The sequence below is a fragment of the Leucoraja erinacea genome, chromosome 12, assembly GCF_028641065.1.
Source record: "Leucoraja erinacea ecotype New England chromosome 12, Leri_hhj_1, whole genome shotgun sequence".
Lineage (NCBI taxonomy): Eukaryota > Metazoa > Chordata > Chondrichthyes > Rajiformes > Rajidae > Leucoraja > Leucoraja erinaceus.
The window spans coordinates 51623003-51639558 of NC_073388.1; the positions used below are offsets into that span (position 1 = coordinate 51623003).

A 16556-nucleotide genomic window follows, 5' to 3' on the forward strand; every position below is an offset into this window, starting at 1 on the left:
TCTCCTCTCACCAATAAATCTGAATAACAAAAATTATAATAAAAATCCAATTATACATAGCACAATTAGAACATGGAAACAAATAAAACAGAATTGAAAATTAAGAAACCTATCTCTTTTAATACCAATAGTTAATAATCCATCGTTTAAACCATCAATTATAGACAAATCATTTATACAATGGGAAAGAATGGGAATTAAAACGCTCGGAGATCTGTATGAATTGGGAAAATTACTATCATTTCAACAACTACAACTGAAATATAATTTGAAAAATAATCAATATTTTAAATATCTTCAAATTCGTGATTATCTGAAAAAATACACAAAAGACTATCGTAATATCCCTACAGACTTACTGGATGAAGCAATGAAGACAAAGGCGGAATCAGCGAATCTAATATCGTACCTATATAACATCATCTTAAACATAGAAATACCCACAACTGATGGAATTAGAAGAGACTGGGAACAAGAATTAGCTATAAACATTTCAAAAGAGAGCTGGGATAATCATTTACTACAGGTGCATAAATGTTCAATCAACGTACGACATACTCTCATCCAATTCAAAACATTACATAGACTATATTATTCAAAAACTAAAATAAATAAACTCTTCCCTAATGTCTCACCCATTTGTGATAAATGTCTGTGTCAAGAAGCTACCATAGCGCATTCTTTTGTTTTTTGTACAAAAATTCTGGAATGAAATATTTGACATCTTTACAAAATTAATTAAAATAAAACTGGTACCAAAACCAGAATGGATTATTTTTGGAATATCGGAAGGTAACCCTGAATTAAACGTGTTTCAGAAGAATTTACTCAATTACGGGCTAATAATGGGAAAAAAGCTCATACTTAAATTCTGGAAAAATGGGCCCACACCAACAATAAAAATGTGGATATCAAATATGTTTGAAACACTACATCTGGAAGAGATGAGATTCCTCTTAGCAGGCAAAGCAGACCACTTCCAAAAGACGTGGTCTACGTTTTTGGAACTATTACAAGCATAAGGTGCAATAGTAATTTAAAAAATAAATAAATAAATAAAAGGTACCAGGATCTGGCAACGGGGGGGGTAAAAAAAACAACAAAACAACAAAAACAGACTCGGTTGGTAGTCCCCTTTCTGCGGAGTTTAATGTTATAATAGAGCGATTGTTTCTCCTTTCTTTTTCCTTCTTTTCTAGGGTCTACTTTCTTTCTTTACTTCCTTCTCTAACTTCTTTTATAAGGGGCTTTCTTTTCTCAACACTCCTGCACCTTCACGACTCTTGCGCACTTTCTTTACTCTCTCTACTTCTATCTTCTTCTTAAAGCTCAAAAAATGAAGCGGTACAAAAAATGTATTAAGATATATGTGTCGTGTAGTATTGTAACTTACCGTACTTCTAATAAAAATAAAATTTAAATAAATAAATAAATAATCAATCCTCCCCGACTGATAGCCACAATTAAAACATTAGTAAGTCATGAGGGCTATTTTAACAAAAGAATGTACATTTTGAAGTGTATGTGATTGAAGTTTCTTGAATGCGACCTTATTAGATTACAGCTAACTTAATGCGGCATTCCAACATGAAAAGGTTCCCATCCCTGGGGTAGACTGACACACCTCCCCCACCCCTCCCTGCTCCCTTTTGCACTCGTCATTTTAATTTCATGTATCATGTATTTTGTGTTTCATTACTGTTGGCAGATCAATTTCCCTCCTGAGATAAATAAAAGTTCTATTGTATCATAATGCCAGGCCCTGATGAAAACCGAGCAACTGTTCCACCCATGACTGCTTTTCATGAAAATGTCCAAAACACAATTTCCACTCATTGTGTCAACATTTCTGACAATGACGGACTGAAACAAACGCTGCAGATTTATATATTTGACATTCACGATATCACCCAAAAATTCCACCTGCACCTGGTTATTGTTACCCAAGGAAAAATGCATCCATCTAATCAATTAGCCTATGCGAACTGGTTGAATTTCAATTGAATTGCTGAAACTCACGGTGGGTTTTGCCAAGGACATGCCCTCTAAACGCAAGCACTTCTTTTCCAAAGTACAGACAGTGTAAGGACATATTTCAATGGTCTGCGCCTCATTGACTTCCATATTCCAGCATCTGCAATCCTTGCATGTCCATTAACATGCAAATAACATGTTCACCATGTTAGTTTCATTGTTTTTGTGAATCAGTAAATGGCAAATAATGACAGGTAATACATTGGCTTCTAGAAAGTCAGCTGATGGAGTTAGATTTTTCTTTCATTTAAATCGATGAAATAGTTTACCTTAAATATTCACCAATAAATGTTCTGTTCAGTTAACACAATATAAGCAGGTACAAGAGATAGCAGACGCTAGAATCTAGCACAAACATTAAAGGAACGTGAGCGGGTCAGGCAGCATCTGTGGAGGGAAATGGACAGGCGTTTCAGTTTAGTCTGGTCCTCTATGGTCCCAACCCAAAACATTGTCTACCCATTTCTCTGCACTGATTTGTGCCTGACCTGCCACTTTGCTCCAGCACTCTTGTTTTTTTTGCTTTTTAAACACAAGATAGCAGGCTCTATACATACTAGTTTAGAAAATTTGGTCTGCGTATTCAAACTTTCCTATTCATCTTAGGAAAGTAGAATAGCAAAAAGTATTATACATGAATATCGAAAAAGTTCATATTGTCTTATAAATGTTGTCATTTAAATCAACAAGAATGTACATTTCATAGTCCTGATCCCAACTCCCAAACGCCCTAAAGTGGTTCATTGAAGAAGGCGAATGGTATGTTAGCATTCACAGCAAAATAATTTGAGTATAGGAGCAGGGAGGTTCTACTGCAGTTGTACAGGGTCTTGGTGAGACCACACCTGGAGTATTGCGTACAGTTTTGGTCTCCCAATCTGAGGAAAGACATTCTTGCCATAGAGGGAGTACAGAGAAGGTTCACCAGACTGATTCCTGGGATGTCAGGACTTTCATATGAAGAAAGACTGGATAGACTTGGCTTGTACTCGCTAGAATTTAGATGATTGAGGGGGGATCTTATAGAAACTTACAAAATTCTTAAGGGGTTGGACAGGCTAGATGCAGGAAGATTGTTCCCGATGGTGGGGAAGTCCAGAACAAAGGGTCACAGTTTAAGGATAAAGGGGAAATCTTTTAGGACCGAGATGAGGAAAACTTTTTTCACAGTTTCTCTGGAATCTCTGGAATTCTCTCCCGCAGAAGGTAGTTGAGGCCAGTTCATTGGCTATATTTAAGAGGGAGTTAGATGTGGCCCTTGCGGCTAAAGGGATCAGGGGGTATGGAGCGAAGGCAGGTACAGGATACCGAGTTGGATGATCAGCCATGATCATATTGAATGGCGGTGCAGGCTCGAAGGGCCGAATGGCCTACTCCTGCACCTATTTTCTATGTTTCTATATACAATGAATTACTTTGAAAGTGCAGTTACCATTATATAGATAAATATATACCCAAATTAAAATGATATGTTAGTTCCACCCACTAATTTTATTTTGCAGAATTTTGGATGACAGTGCACCAAGTGAGAAGGTTATTTCTTTGTAGAACTTGTTTCGATTTGAATGGAGGTTTAATAAAGCACCATTTTAGATGCTTCTCCTGGTTTTCCAGAACAAAAAAGTAATTGCTACCTAATCAAGGGCATAGGTATGTAACTGTCACAAACAAATCATAGCCAAGGAATATGAAGATAGACACAAAAATCTGGAGTAACTCAGCGGGACAGGCAGCATCTCTGGAGAGAAGGAATGGGTGACGTTTCGGGTCGAGACGTGGTCACGTTGTCTACACTTGGTCTAAGCAACATAGAATTTCCAGATTGTTATTTGATTATTCTACAGCACGACTCATGTACCCCATTAGATCACAATGCAAAAAAAGATCGCCCTTGAATGCAAACAAAATGACCATATTTCTGTTCTATTTTTTGTCTTAAGATTTTGGGGAAAAAATGAACACGTCAAATAACAATTTTGATCGGCAAAGAATAATGCACACACTGCTTTTCCAGTGCTGCATTCCATTATAGATGGACTGCAGAGATTGGTGAATGCCCCCTTTAAAAAGCACGAACATAATCTACCACAATATTCAGCGAAGCAAACTACTATAGTACAATGGTCAGAGCAGTGATCTGGATCAAATAATGCAACAACATACTTCATAACTCAGGGAAAACTGAAAAAGCACAAATCAAATAAACATTCATTGGAAAAATACTGTGTTTCACCAGCATTTGGTCATAGGGGTTAAAAAGCGGAACAAAGAAATGGGCGCAATGCTGCTTAATATTTCCAGATATCAAGGGACATATTGTCAGAGTACCTGGTCCATTTGGTTTGTACCTATTGCAATAAGTTGAAAACATTAAAATGTTTAGTACAAGAATGAAAAAAGATTGTACAATATGCTGTTGCGGAAATAGAAACAAGAAACATGTGTCATTCATTTAAAAAAAACAGAGAATCAGCCCCTTTGGCTCACCGAGTCCTCGATGACCATCAATCATTGTTCAAACTAGTTCTATGTTATCCCACTTTCTCATGCATTTCCTACACACTAGGGGCAAATTTTACAGAGGCCAATTAACCTACAAACCACCTTTAGGGTGTGGGAGGAAACCAGAGGAATCCCATGCCATCACAGGGAGAACATGCAAACTCCACGCAGACAGCACCCAAGATTAGGATCAAACCCTGGTCGCTGGTGCTGTGAGGCAGCAGCTCTACCAGCTGCACCACTGTGCCGCCCACTATTGGTTGCTTAGTATTAATCCTTAGTTTAAAATGCATTTTTATTGCATTCAAACTGCCCCAAAAGCAATTTAATTCAACACGACAAACTGAAATCAGTTCCATATCAGACTCATAAAATCACGTGGGTTTTTGCTATTACCATAAATTTAAAGGAAGTTCTGAAATGCTTTGGACATCTTAGTGCCGCAAAATGTAAAGGGAGTGAAAGTTGAACTTCCAGACTAATAGCTCACAGTAAAAATCCTGTTGAATTCTCCTCCCAATACCAAGACAAACCAAACAAAACCTTGCGGAAAGTACAGAAATGATGGCAGAACTGTAAGTCATCAAGAATTACAAACCTTGTCACCTGGTGCTACCTTCATTCTTTACCAGAGTGACTTTGGAATTTATTGTGAAGAACAGAAAACAGATCTAAATGACAGAAAAGATTTATACAGAACTGATGTTTAATCAACAGGATAACAAATACGTACAGGCAATATAGTTCGAGAGATAACCAGAGGCATATTCTGTTACAGCCTTTTACAAAGCCTTTTCAGTAAAATATTGGCATGTTATCTCAAATTAGTAACTAATAAATTATCAACCAGCTGTTTATCATATCTCCAGAACAATTTAAAATGGCTGTAAACAAAGTTCAAAATGTGCATTATTGGTAAACATTGTTCCAAAGAGTTCACTTGTGCCTTATTCTCAAAATAATTCCGTTATGTATTTGGGTAAACCAAGCACTGCCCCAATTAGAAATGGTATAATCCAACACTAAATATTTACACAATTTATCCGATGAGGATCATAACATTCCCACTGCACAGTCCCCAACATACTCAACCATGGGCTAAAACAAACACTAGTTTAGCTTACCATGACCATTCCCAAAATTAGCCCATGCTAACACTGATACAGTATTAGCCAACCACTGTATACTGGTAATTCAGTATAGTCACTAAAATTCCCTTAAACATAAACATAGGAAATGTATGGATCCTACTGCAATGGAATAGTTTATTTGATCCATTTTTGATACCAGTTTTCAATTTGCTGTTCATGAAGGGACCCTCAACATCAGGTTTACCAATCAAAAATATTTTGACCAGTTTGGTTAAAACAAAAATAAAATCCATCATGAAAAAGTTTCCTCAGCTTTGCCGTTCAAAATGGTCTATTTATACATTGTTACCTAATAACGCTTCCAGTGCAAAATGCCAGCATAGATTTACTCCCAATACAAGATAAAAGGTTTTCAACAAGAGCAGTTTCCACAACCTTTAACGCTGTTCAGAATCTCTTCTGATAATTTTCGTCTTTCTTCTTCCTTGGAAGACATTACTCTCTTTCCTTCTTGACGACTGGAGTTTTTGTTGTGCACCCTGATATTTTGTGTGTGCCACAGTTCAGAATAAAGACTGTTGACATTATTCAAGAGACTCGAATGGGTTCCTCGTTCTGCTATTTTACCCTACAGAGTTAAAAACAACAGTCTTAAAAGCACGTTGTAGTATTGTACATGCTACTAATGGTTCACCTTCATAGTTTATAGTTCAAACAAAATTTCTCAATTAGATCTATACTTTGTACAAAATAATAGATGACTAGTTGTACATTATTGTCAACTTATTCCAAAGTGGAGTTTAGATGGCCATTTTCCTTCTTTGTAGCAGGTAAAGGGCCTGTCCCATTTTGACAAACTAATTCACAACCTCTGCCGAGTTTGCTCTTGACTCATACTCGTAGCATGGCCGTCACGAGGTTGTAGGAGGTTGTAGGTAGGTTCATGGAACTTGTGGCATCAAGTAGGTCGGGGTGTTTTTTTTAAGCATGATGAAAAATGTCCATGCGTAAAAAGGTCATGAATTAGGTCGTGAAAGTGGGACAGGACCTTGACTAATGAACTAGTAAATAGTTTTACAGATACAGTCACGTGAAAGCACCATGAGTAAAAGCTTCTTCTGATTACAGTTGGTGGAGGATTGTCAGCTCAGACTATTTCATGTACTCGGTTAGTTATAATCAGGGCACTCTACTTTCCTACGATTGCCTTTTATTTTAAAATCTAGAAGCGGTTACTCCTATTTTTTTCCTGTTGTAGGTTTCCCAATGTTAAACCTCTCCATGTATACATGAAGACTTATTTCAAATATCACAAATGATCAAGACATACAATCTGATTTATTTTGCTTTTTTTTTGTACCAAAGACAAGTTCTCACTTTGTCATCTGCAGCACTAAATTTAATAAATGTGTCTTCCATATCATTTTATAGATGGTTGCCAAAAATTAATTTACGGGTTCGCAGATTCAATTAAAAATTCCCAAGACTCAAGTTGTAAGCTCAAGAGTACCAGTTGATTCATTATGTTATTATTTATTCAATTTTCAGGATCATGTGACATGTCACAGTGAAATTGAGTGTTTTGCATACCATGCGCAAAGTATGCAAAGAGTCGCCACGTATAGGGCACCGACACCATTGGTAAGGACAGCATTCATTGTCCATCTCTAGATTGCCCTGAACAGAATGCGAGTAGCATTGACTTAAGGCTCACAAAGAATGGGAAAACACCAGTATTTAGTTGTGTTTTTACATGGGGACTGGAGGTTGCAGTATATGTCCTTGTGTGCCAACATGTCTTCCGTTTTTTGAAATTTTAAATGTTAATTATATATTTGCATTTTGTATGCTAAAATGGTATGGTAATTTATACAGCAGGATGATGGTGGCATGGTTTCAATGGACAAGTAACCAGGAGATGTTGACTAACAATCCACAATCCAAATCACTATGGAAGGTGTGCAATTCCAGAAAACATTTAAGAGGCCTGGAGTCACAGATGGCTTAAGGACACTGGTGAATCAGATAGGGTTTTATGGTCATTGTCACCAAATTTAAATTCCACACCTCCCACAGTAATGTGACTTCTGGTTTCTTGTCCAATGAAAAATGAGCCATCACAATCATGCTGCTTAAATTACTATAGCACCGTAGTATACAGAAGGCAAATATGATTGACAAATTCAATTAAAAAAACTATTTTCCATAAAGACATCTAGACACTTGTGCTGCAATCTCTAGTCTACTTATAAAAAGGCAATGCAATACTCATGTTTGCCATAACTTGTGAACTTTGTAGGACATTGCTATTCAGGCTGTAATGCCAAAAGGTCATTTGCAGCCTCCCCCTCCCCCTCCCCAGCTGACAACCCTTGTGTTTGCAGCGTGGAGGCATGAGGGACACCCTCAGAGCAGGAGTTCATTGTGTGAAATAGCAAAGAAAGTCCATCCCACATTCAGTAAACAGCTTCTAAAGGCACAATGGGGATAATAGTCTAAAGGAGCTGTGTTCATTCTGCAGATCTTCCCTTTTTGTTTCTTGAAAGGGTGCCCGCTTTTGACTGATGTGGCATTTCTCTTGAAACAAGGAGTTCAATTTACTGGGAATTGCAAATGCAATCCTATTATAAAGGTATTCTTTGAATGCAAAGCAGCTTGGATTTTGGCCATTGACAAAGTACTTACTACCAACTGGGCTCTGGAGCATGATTGGTGCGCAATTATTCGAGATTAGAATGATGGTTATCCTACCTTATCCAGAACCAGAATTTGATCTGCATCAACAATTGTAGTGAGCCGATGAGCAATAAACACAGATGTACGATGCTCAATCAAGTCCCGCGTTGCTTTGAGAATATTCTGTGGAGTAGAAATTGATCTTTTTTTATTACTGTAAGAACTCGATATCAAACAAATTCAGAAAACACAACATAAAATGGGATGCAGAAGTTTATTTGAAAAGAAACTGGACATAGTAATGTATTTGAGGTTGGATTGAATGCAATAACAAATACTACTTGCATAACATGTAGTTAAAATACATTGTTATAGGTTGGTATGGACCACAAGAGATGGTATAGATTTTTACAGCCCATAAACAATCAAGTTGCCTATCTTTCCTGGTCCCATTTGCCAGTGTTTGGCAAATATGCATCTAAACCATTTCAAACAATGTACTCACACAGAAGGGATGGGAAGCAAGTAGGTCGCTGGGAGGTAAAAACACACACTGGCCAGCCAAGAACCACCTCATGCCACTATGCGTGGGGAAAAAACTGGCTATTCAGCTTATCTACTTCCTTCATGATTTTATATAGTGCATTCAGAAAGTATTCAGACCCCTTCACTTTTTCCACATGTTGTTACATTACAGCCTTACTCTAAAATGGATTATTCATTTTTTTTTTATCATCAATCTACACACAATACCCCATAATAAAAAAGTGAAAACAGTTGTATAGAAATTTCTGCAAAGTAATTAAAAATAAATAACTGAAATATCACATTTACATAAGTATTCAGACCCTTTACTCAGTACGTTGTCGAGGCACCTTAGGCAGCGATTACAGCCTCAATTCTTCTTGGGTATGACGCTACAAGCTTGGCACACCTGTATTTGGGTACTTTCTCCCATTCTTTGCAGATACTCTCAAGCTCTGTCAGGTTGGATGGGGAGTGTGATGCACAGCTATTTTCAGGTCCTTCCAGAGATGCTCGATCGGGTTCAACTCCAGACTCTGGCTGGGCCAGTCAAGAACATTCACAAACTTGTCACAAAGCCACTCCTGCATTGTCTTGACTGTGTGCTTAGGGTTGTTGTCCTGTTGGAAGGTAAACCTCTGCCCCAGTCCGAAGACCAGAACACTCTGGAGCAGGTTTTCCTCAAGGATGTCTCTGTGCTTTGCTCCGTTTATCTTTCCCTCGACCCTGACTAATCTCCCAGTCCCTGCCGCTGAAAAACATCCCCATAGCATGATGCTGCCACCACCATGCTTCACCAAGGGTATGGTATTGGCCAGGTGATGAGCGGTGCCTGGTTTCCTCTAGACGTGACACTTGGCATTCAGACCAAAGAGTTCAATCTTGGTTTCAGCAGACCAGAGAACCTTGTTTCTCATGCCTTTTAGCAAACTCCAAGTGGGCTGTCATGTGCCTTTTACTGAGGAGTGGCTTCTGTCTGGCCACTCTACCATAAAGGCCTGATTGGTGGAGTGTTGCAGATATAGTTATCCTTATGGAAGGTTCTCCCATCTCCACAGAGGAACTCTGGAGCTCTGTCAGAGTGATAATCACAATCACAATAATACTTTATTATTTTGCAACAAACAAGATTTAATTGGCCAAGTCAGTCAAACAAATAAAAAGCAACGGAACGCACAAAATACATTTTAACATAAACATCCACCACAGTGACTCCTCCACATTCCTCACTGTGATGGAAGGCGAAAAAAAGTTAAAATCTCTTCCCTTCTATGCGCCCCATGAGCCTTCCGTTGACGGGACATTGATATTGACTTCCTTAACCGGCGGTGGGACCCTCCGCATCGGGGCGATCAACTCCTGCATCGGGGAGGATGTCAGCTCCCCCGCGCCGGTGATCGAATCCCGCGTCGGGGCTGGTCGAGCTTCTGTGTCGTTGGAGCATCCCGGCTAGCCTCCCCCGAGACTGCGAGCTCTTGGTGGTAAGTCCGCAGGCCGCGGTTGGAGCGATGCCAGGCAAGGGATCGGCTCCGATGCTAAGTCCACTCCCCGGTGGAGAACAAAGTCCGTCCGAGGAGGTCTCCAGCTCCATCGATGGTAGGCAGCCAATTGGCTGGAGATGCGATTCGAGAAAAAAAAAAAAAGAAAAAAAAAAGTGCATCTCCGGCAAGGTAAGAAACTGAAAAAAAAGTTTCCCCCGACCCCCTCCCCCTCCACAGAAAATAAACTGGAGAACATTTACACAGACTATTAACACAACACTAAAAATAGAAAGTACAGACTTATGGCGGGGCTGCCCATCGGGTTCTTGGTCACCTCCCTGACCATGGCCCTTCTCCCCCAATTACTCAGTTTGGCCGGGCGGCCAACTCTATGAACAGTCCTGGTGGTTCCAAAGTTCTTACATTTAAGACTGACAGAGGCCACTGTGCTCTTCGGGACATGCAATGCTGCAGAAATTGTTTTATACCCTTCCCCAAGTCTGTGTCACGACACAATCCTGTCTTGGAGGTCTTCGAACAATTCCTTCGTCTTTATGGCTTGGTTTTTGCTCTGACATGCACTGTCAACTGTGGGACCTTATATAGGCAGGTCTGTGCCTTTCCAAATCATGTCCAATCAATTTAATTTACTACTTGTGGATTCCAATCAAGTTGCAGAAACATCTCAAGGATAATCAATGGAAACAGGATGAACCTAAGCTCAATTTTGAGTGTTATAGCAAAGGGTCTGAATACGTATGTAAATGTGATATTTCAGTTATTTATTTTTAATTACATTGTAAACATTTCTAAACACCTGCTTTCTCTTCTTCATTTTCGGGTATTGTGTGTAGATTGATGATTAAAAAAATGAACTTAATCCATTTATAAAAAAGGCTATAACGTAACAAAATGTGGAAAAATTGAAGGGGTCTGAATACTTTCTGAGTGCACTGTACCTCTCAGTTTCCTGATACCATAGTATTGATCCAGATGTGGGATATCTGACTGTCTAGAACATACCTCTTCTGTGATGGAATCCAATGAAGACGTAGCTTCATCATACAATATAATGCGAGGATTTTTCAGAATTGTCCGAGCAATTGCTACTCTTTGCTTTTCTCCACCTGAGAAAAATGGCAGATTAAAACAAGGTCAGACTATGAATAACAATGTGTTGGAAAGAACTGCAGATGCTAGTTTAAATCGAACGCAGACACAAAATGCTGGAGTAACTCAGCGGGACGGACAGGCAGCATCTCTGGGGTCTGAAACGTCACCCATTTCAGGCGTTCTCTCTTCAGAGATGTCCTCCAGTTACTGAGGACATCTCTGAGTTACTCCAGCATTTTGTGTCTATCTGTGAATAACAATGATCTATTTGAAGTGACTACAAGATACATTGCTGGAATAACTCAATGAGTCAGGTAATATCTCTAGAGAACATGGATAGGCGACATTTTGGGTCGGGGCCCTTTTCAAACTTCAGAAACATCACCTATCCATGTTCTGCAGAAATGCTGCCTGACTTGCTGAGTTACTCCAGCACTTTATGTCTTTATTTGTAAACCAGCATCTGCAGTTCCTTGTTTCTTCATCCATTTGAAGTGGTTAGGTTCTTCCAGAAACCCAACACAAGGTTGAAACATCAGCAAATAAAATGACATTAAATAGTTAAAATACAATGATCAAAATGATTATAGTTCCTACTGGTTTCAAATAACCTTTTAATATGGTGAAGATTTACCTGCAAACTGGCTTGTGAAACCCAAAACAATTCACTATTCATATCAGTTACATTGCTGTGGTTTTATTTAACATTAGATAATAGTGTGACTGCTCAGAGGTTTTTAAAGAGAGAAATTTAGAAGTTATAGCATTTTATAGAAATAGTGATATATCTAAGAACACTGACATTTTACGCTGTTAGGCTTTATACAGTAAATTACAAAGGTTTGAAATTTCCCTGAAACGTGTACAAAAATAATGGATATTCCACTCTGCTAGTATTCAGTTATTGAATGGAAACAATGAACGTTTCTCGTTCATGGCATTCTTGGGACCAGGGTAGGGTTATGATGTGTCAATCCAGGAACAGAAATTTAAATATTAACAAATGAGGAATTTAGCAAACAACAATCCCTTTTGTGTAAAAGTGACAAGATCTTCCTGTGGTAATGTGTAATGTTCCAGGAGAGAACACAAAGCACATTCTGTTGCTGGCTACCAAGGAAACCGAAGAAATGTATGATTTGCAGTTAAGATGGTGGCTCCTCCTAAGTGGTTGTCCTACTGCAGCGACCTAATCCGCGAGTTCACAAGACTGTCTTCGACCTTCAAGAGGGCACTCGCCTGGAAAACCTCGAGGTGGATGGAACGTCAGCGATGAAACCACGAGAGAGAGAGAGAGAGAGAGAGAGAGAGAGAGAGAGAGAGAGAGAGAGAGAGAGAGAGAGAGAGAGAGAGAGAGAGAGAGAGAGAGACACACACACACACACAGCACACACACACAGGGAGAGGGGGGGAGAGGGGGGGGGGGGGGGGGGAGGGGGGGGGGGGGGAGGGGGGGGGGGGGGGGGGGGGGGGGGGGAGGGGGGGGGGAGGGGGGGGGGGGAGAGGGGGGGGGGGGAGGGGGGGGGGGGAGAGAGAGGGGGGGAGAGAGGGGGGAGAGAGAGGGGGAGAGAGAGGGGGAGAGAGAGGGGGGGGGGGGGGAGAGAGGGGGGGGGGGGAGGGGGGGAGGGGGGGAGAGAGGGGGGGGAGAGAATGGGGGGGGGGGGGAGGTGGAGGGGGGGGGGGGGGGGGGGGGGGTGGGGGGGGGGGGGGGGAAGAAGGGGGAGAAGGGGAGGAGACATTTTTAAGAAGTCAGACAATGTTTAATAAAGTTTAGCGGGCATTTAACCTACCAGTCCGTTTTCCTTGGTCCTGAAAACTCCAATGAGCCAATTAAAATGCCCAGTCAGCAAAGGAAATTGCCTACGGCTGCCCTTGACTGCCTGTAACTAAATAATGACCGCACTCCACTGCACTACAAGTTCAAAAGAACCATGCCGACCAATTTTTACTTGCGGAAAAATTTTCAACATGCCAAAAAAATGTCCGCGACCTAGCCGAGGCCGCGAGTATGCGGGAACTTCCCTCGAGCATGAAGGAGAGCTCCAGTGACCTCATAAGACCTCCTAGGACCACGTGTCGACCATGCTGCGAGTTTGAGTCGAGGGCAAACTCTTCTAAACTCGCAGATTAGGTCGCCGCAGTGAGACAGCCCCTTAACTTTTCCAGAGCTAGAATTATATTTGCATCGACACCTTTTCTTGACGATGCGGGTTCTCCCCAGTGTGTGAATGCCCAACCTATGTACAGCTTGGACATACGAACAAGAACAGCGGGATGGAGTTGCCACCTGCTGTAAGGCAGCAGACATCTTCTGCCACCAGGATCTCTGCTCGCATCTGCCTTTCCAACTATCTGAGCTGTTTTGGTTCTGAACAGTTCTCAGAAACAGAACCGATGGGGGATAATAATAATAATAATAATAATCTTATTTATATAGCACATTTTTAGTCAACTTGCATTGACCCCAAAGTGCTTCACATAATTACATTACATTTACACACAGGCAAAGGTGGGTGAAGTGTCTTGCCCCAAGGACATAACGACAGTATGCACTCCATGCGGGATTCGAACCGGCTACCTTCCGGTCGCCAGCCGAACACTTAGCCCATTGCGCCATCTGTCGTCCCACTGTCGTCGGGATGCCAAACATCTTTTGCACCACCTAGCCCAGGACCCGCAGCAACTGGGACCTCAACGCCTGTCATCTAATTGTCCCTTCTCCCATCACGCAGCAACCCTCTGTGGCTCCCGTTTCACACACTAGGAGCATGGAGAACCAGCTGGGAACAGACTTTGCGACCTCCGCAATTCACTGTTGCACTGAACACCACAGCCCCACCCAGCTCGGACCTGCCCCGCAAAGGGTGGGTCGCCCTGAACCAGCTCCGTACAGGGGTCGGCCGGTTCAGCACTAACATACATCGCTGGGGGCTGTGTTCATCAGCAGCCTGCGTGTGTTGAACAGACCAGCAAATAGCACAGAACGTCATTTTCGACTTCGCTGTCCTCCGCCCCCCTGGTGGAGGGGTAGACCTCGCAGCCCTCGACAACAGCACATTGAACTGGCTACAGCGCCTGGAGGCCGTTACATAACCTCTGCTGCCTCAAACGCAAGAAGAAGAAGAAGAAGAAGAAGAAGAAGAAGAAGAAACAGAACCCAGCCCTACATAACTTGGGGGCAACCTGTAGCTAAAACATTTAGTTATTGCCCAATAACTGCAAAGGAGGGGGAATATGATGACATTTTAGAAATTATACACCTTCATAATTACACACAAGCACTACATCACACTGAACAAGAGGTGACAACTGAATTACAAAAACATGATTTATTCCGTGAGAGAAAAGGATTATTTTCTATTTGCTTTTTAATTTAACCAGAGAAAACAAACTGCTACCCAATGGCTCTAATTATTTTATGTTTATGCAGCATTGATGGATAAAGCTTCCAATGGCTTGGTGCCGTGAATCTTATTGCTTTGTAATCCGTAATTTAGGCTATCGAGAGAACTCTGGCACTGAATTTGAAAAAAGGAAGTTTCCAAAAGCTGCATGAGATAACGGCCAGGTTTTAATTTAAGATGCTGTTAACTGAGAAATCGATACTGACATGGGACATGTGAGAACTCTTTCTTCCCTACCCCCCCACAAAAAAACTAAGGCAGATAGAAGCTTTGGGCATTTGATGACTATTGTATTAAAAAATAAACAAATTATGAAAAACTCCAAATGCTAGAAATTAAAGCAGAAAGTGCATATAATACACATCAAGTCATGCAGCATCTGTGGAGAGAGAAACACAAACGTTTCATCTCAATGGCATGCTTTATCAGATTAAAACATCTTGATTAAAGAGGTAACTTCTCTCTCCACAGATTTTGTTTGAGACATGCCGAATCCTCGACACTTATGTTCTTGGCACGGCGATGTAACCACTAGCTATTGCCTCAAAGCAACAGAGACCAGAGTTCAGTCCCAATTTAGTCTTCATCATGTACACGTTATATGTGCTTTCTGTGAACGCGTGGCTTTTCTCCAGGATTCCATAGTTCACCCTGCACGCCAAAGATGCACGGGTTGGTTGCTTAACTGGCCACTTTAAATTACCCCAAACTTGTCACTGAGTTGGGGGGGGGGGGGGGGGGGGGGGGGAGAATAATAAAATTAACCAGGATAATAATAATAATATCTTCATAGTTAATGTGGACTTGGTGGACTGAGAGATCCATTTGCTGCTATCTGACAATTAGTAAAAAAGAGGGGTTTGGTCATTACCTCCTGAAAGCAGATTGATTGAGCTAATCAGTACAAAATGGAAGATGATTTAAGAATAACAAAATAAATGGAGTCTGCATCTTATATTCACATTTTCATTGAACACATTGAAAGATGTATTGTACAACTGATTACTGATTGTTTGGAAGAGTTTCTTTGGTAAAGTCCGTCAAACAGCATTTGCATAGAGTTTTTGTTAACCATAGCAAATCACCTCTCCTGTTCCACCACATCCTAGCTCTTTCACACCTCATCCTAAAAGGTGAGCGTTTTTTGACAAAACCTCTTCTGCAGATGTGAATGATGATGTTACAACTTTGTCATGACAAGTTACCGTTTGCAACAGGATTATGTGCATCTTTCACTGGAAAATAACATGCGGCGGTTTAAAAGGCATTTAAATGCAATTGCACAATTACCAGAAATCTTAAACTCTGTTCAAAAAGAAAAACACAGAAAGCACAAAAAAATACTGGTCTTCGCTCCAGCACAAAATGTATTTTGGAAACAAAACATTTGCCTAACTATGAATAATGCATATTTTCAGTTTCCTTGGTGGCAAGCAATAGAATATGCTCTACTTCCAGATGTTATGGATTGAAAAGGTTAACTAACAATTTCCACAATCAGGTATTTGGGGATTTTAAGATTAAAATGTCATATTTCTCTACACTAGATGATGGGAAGGATAGAAAGAAGAAATAGATGCTGATAAACTATTTTCAATAAAATTCCACAGCCAAGCAGACAATGATGGCATAATGCACTGTCAATTTATTGACATTTACTGTATTTAAAAAGTTGCCATTGAAGCATATTCCAGCCGATATTCAAGTAAAAAAAGCTACATAACTGTTTT

At 40.6% G+C, this 16556-nt stretch overlaps 1 protein-coding gene across 1 annotated transcript in view; it reads right to left on the minus strand.

Annotated features, from left to right (window-relative positions):
- Positions 1–5224: 5224 nt before the first annotated feature.
- Positions 5225–16556, minus strand: part of abcb7 (ATP-binding cassette, sub-family B (MDR/TAP), member 7) — a 75065-nt gene continuing 63733 nt past the window's right edge. The window contains 3 exon segments of the mRNA XM_055644136.1: positions 5225–6255; positions 8379–8486; positions 11333–11436. Coding sequence (XP_055500111.1) covers positions 6040–6255; positions 8379–8486; positions 11333–11436 — 428 coding nt within the window. The 3' untranslated portion in view covers positions 5225–6039.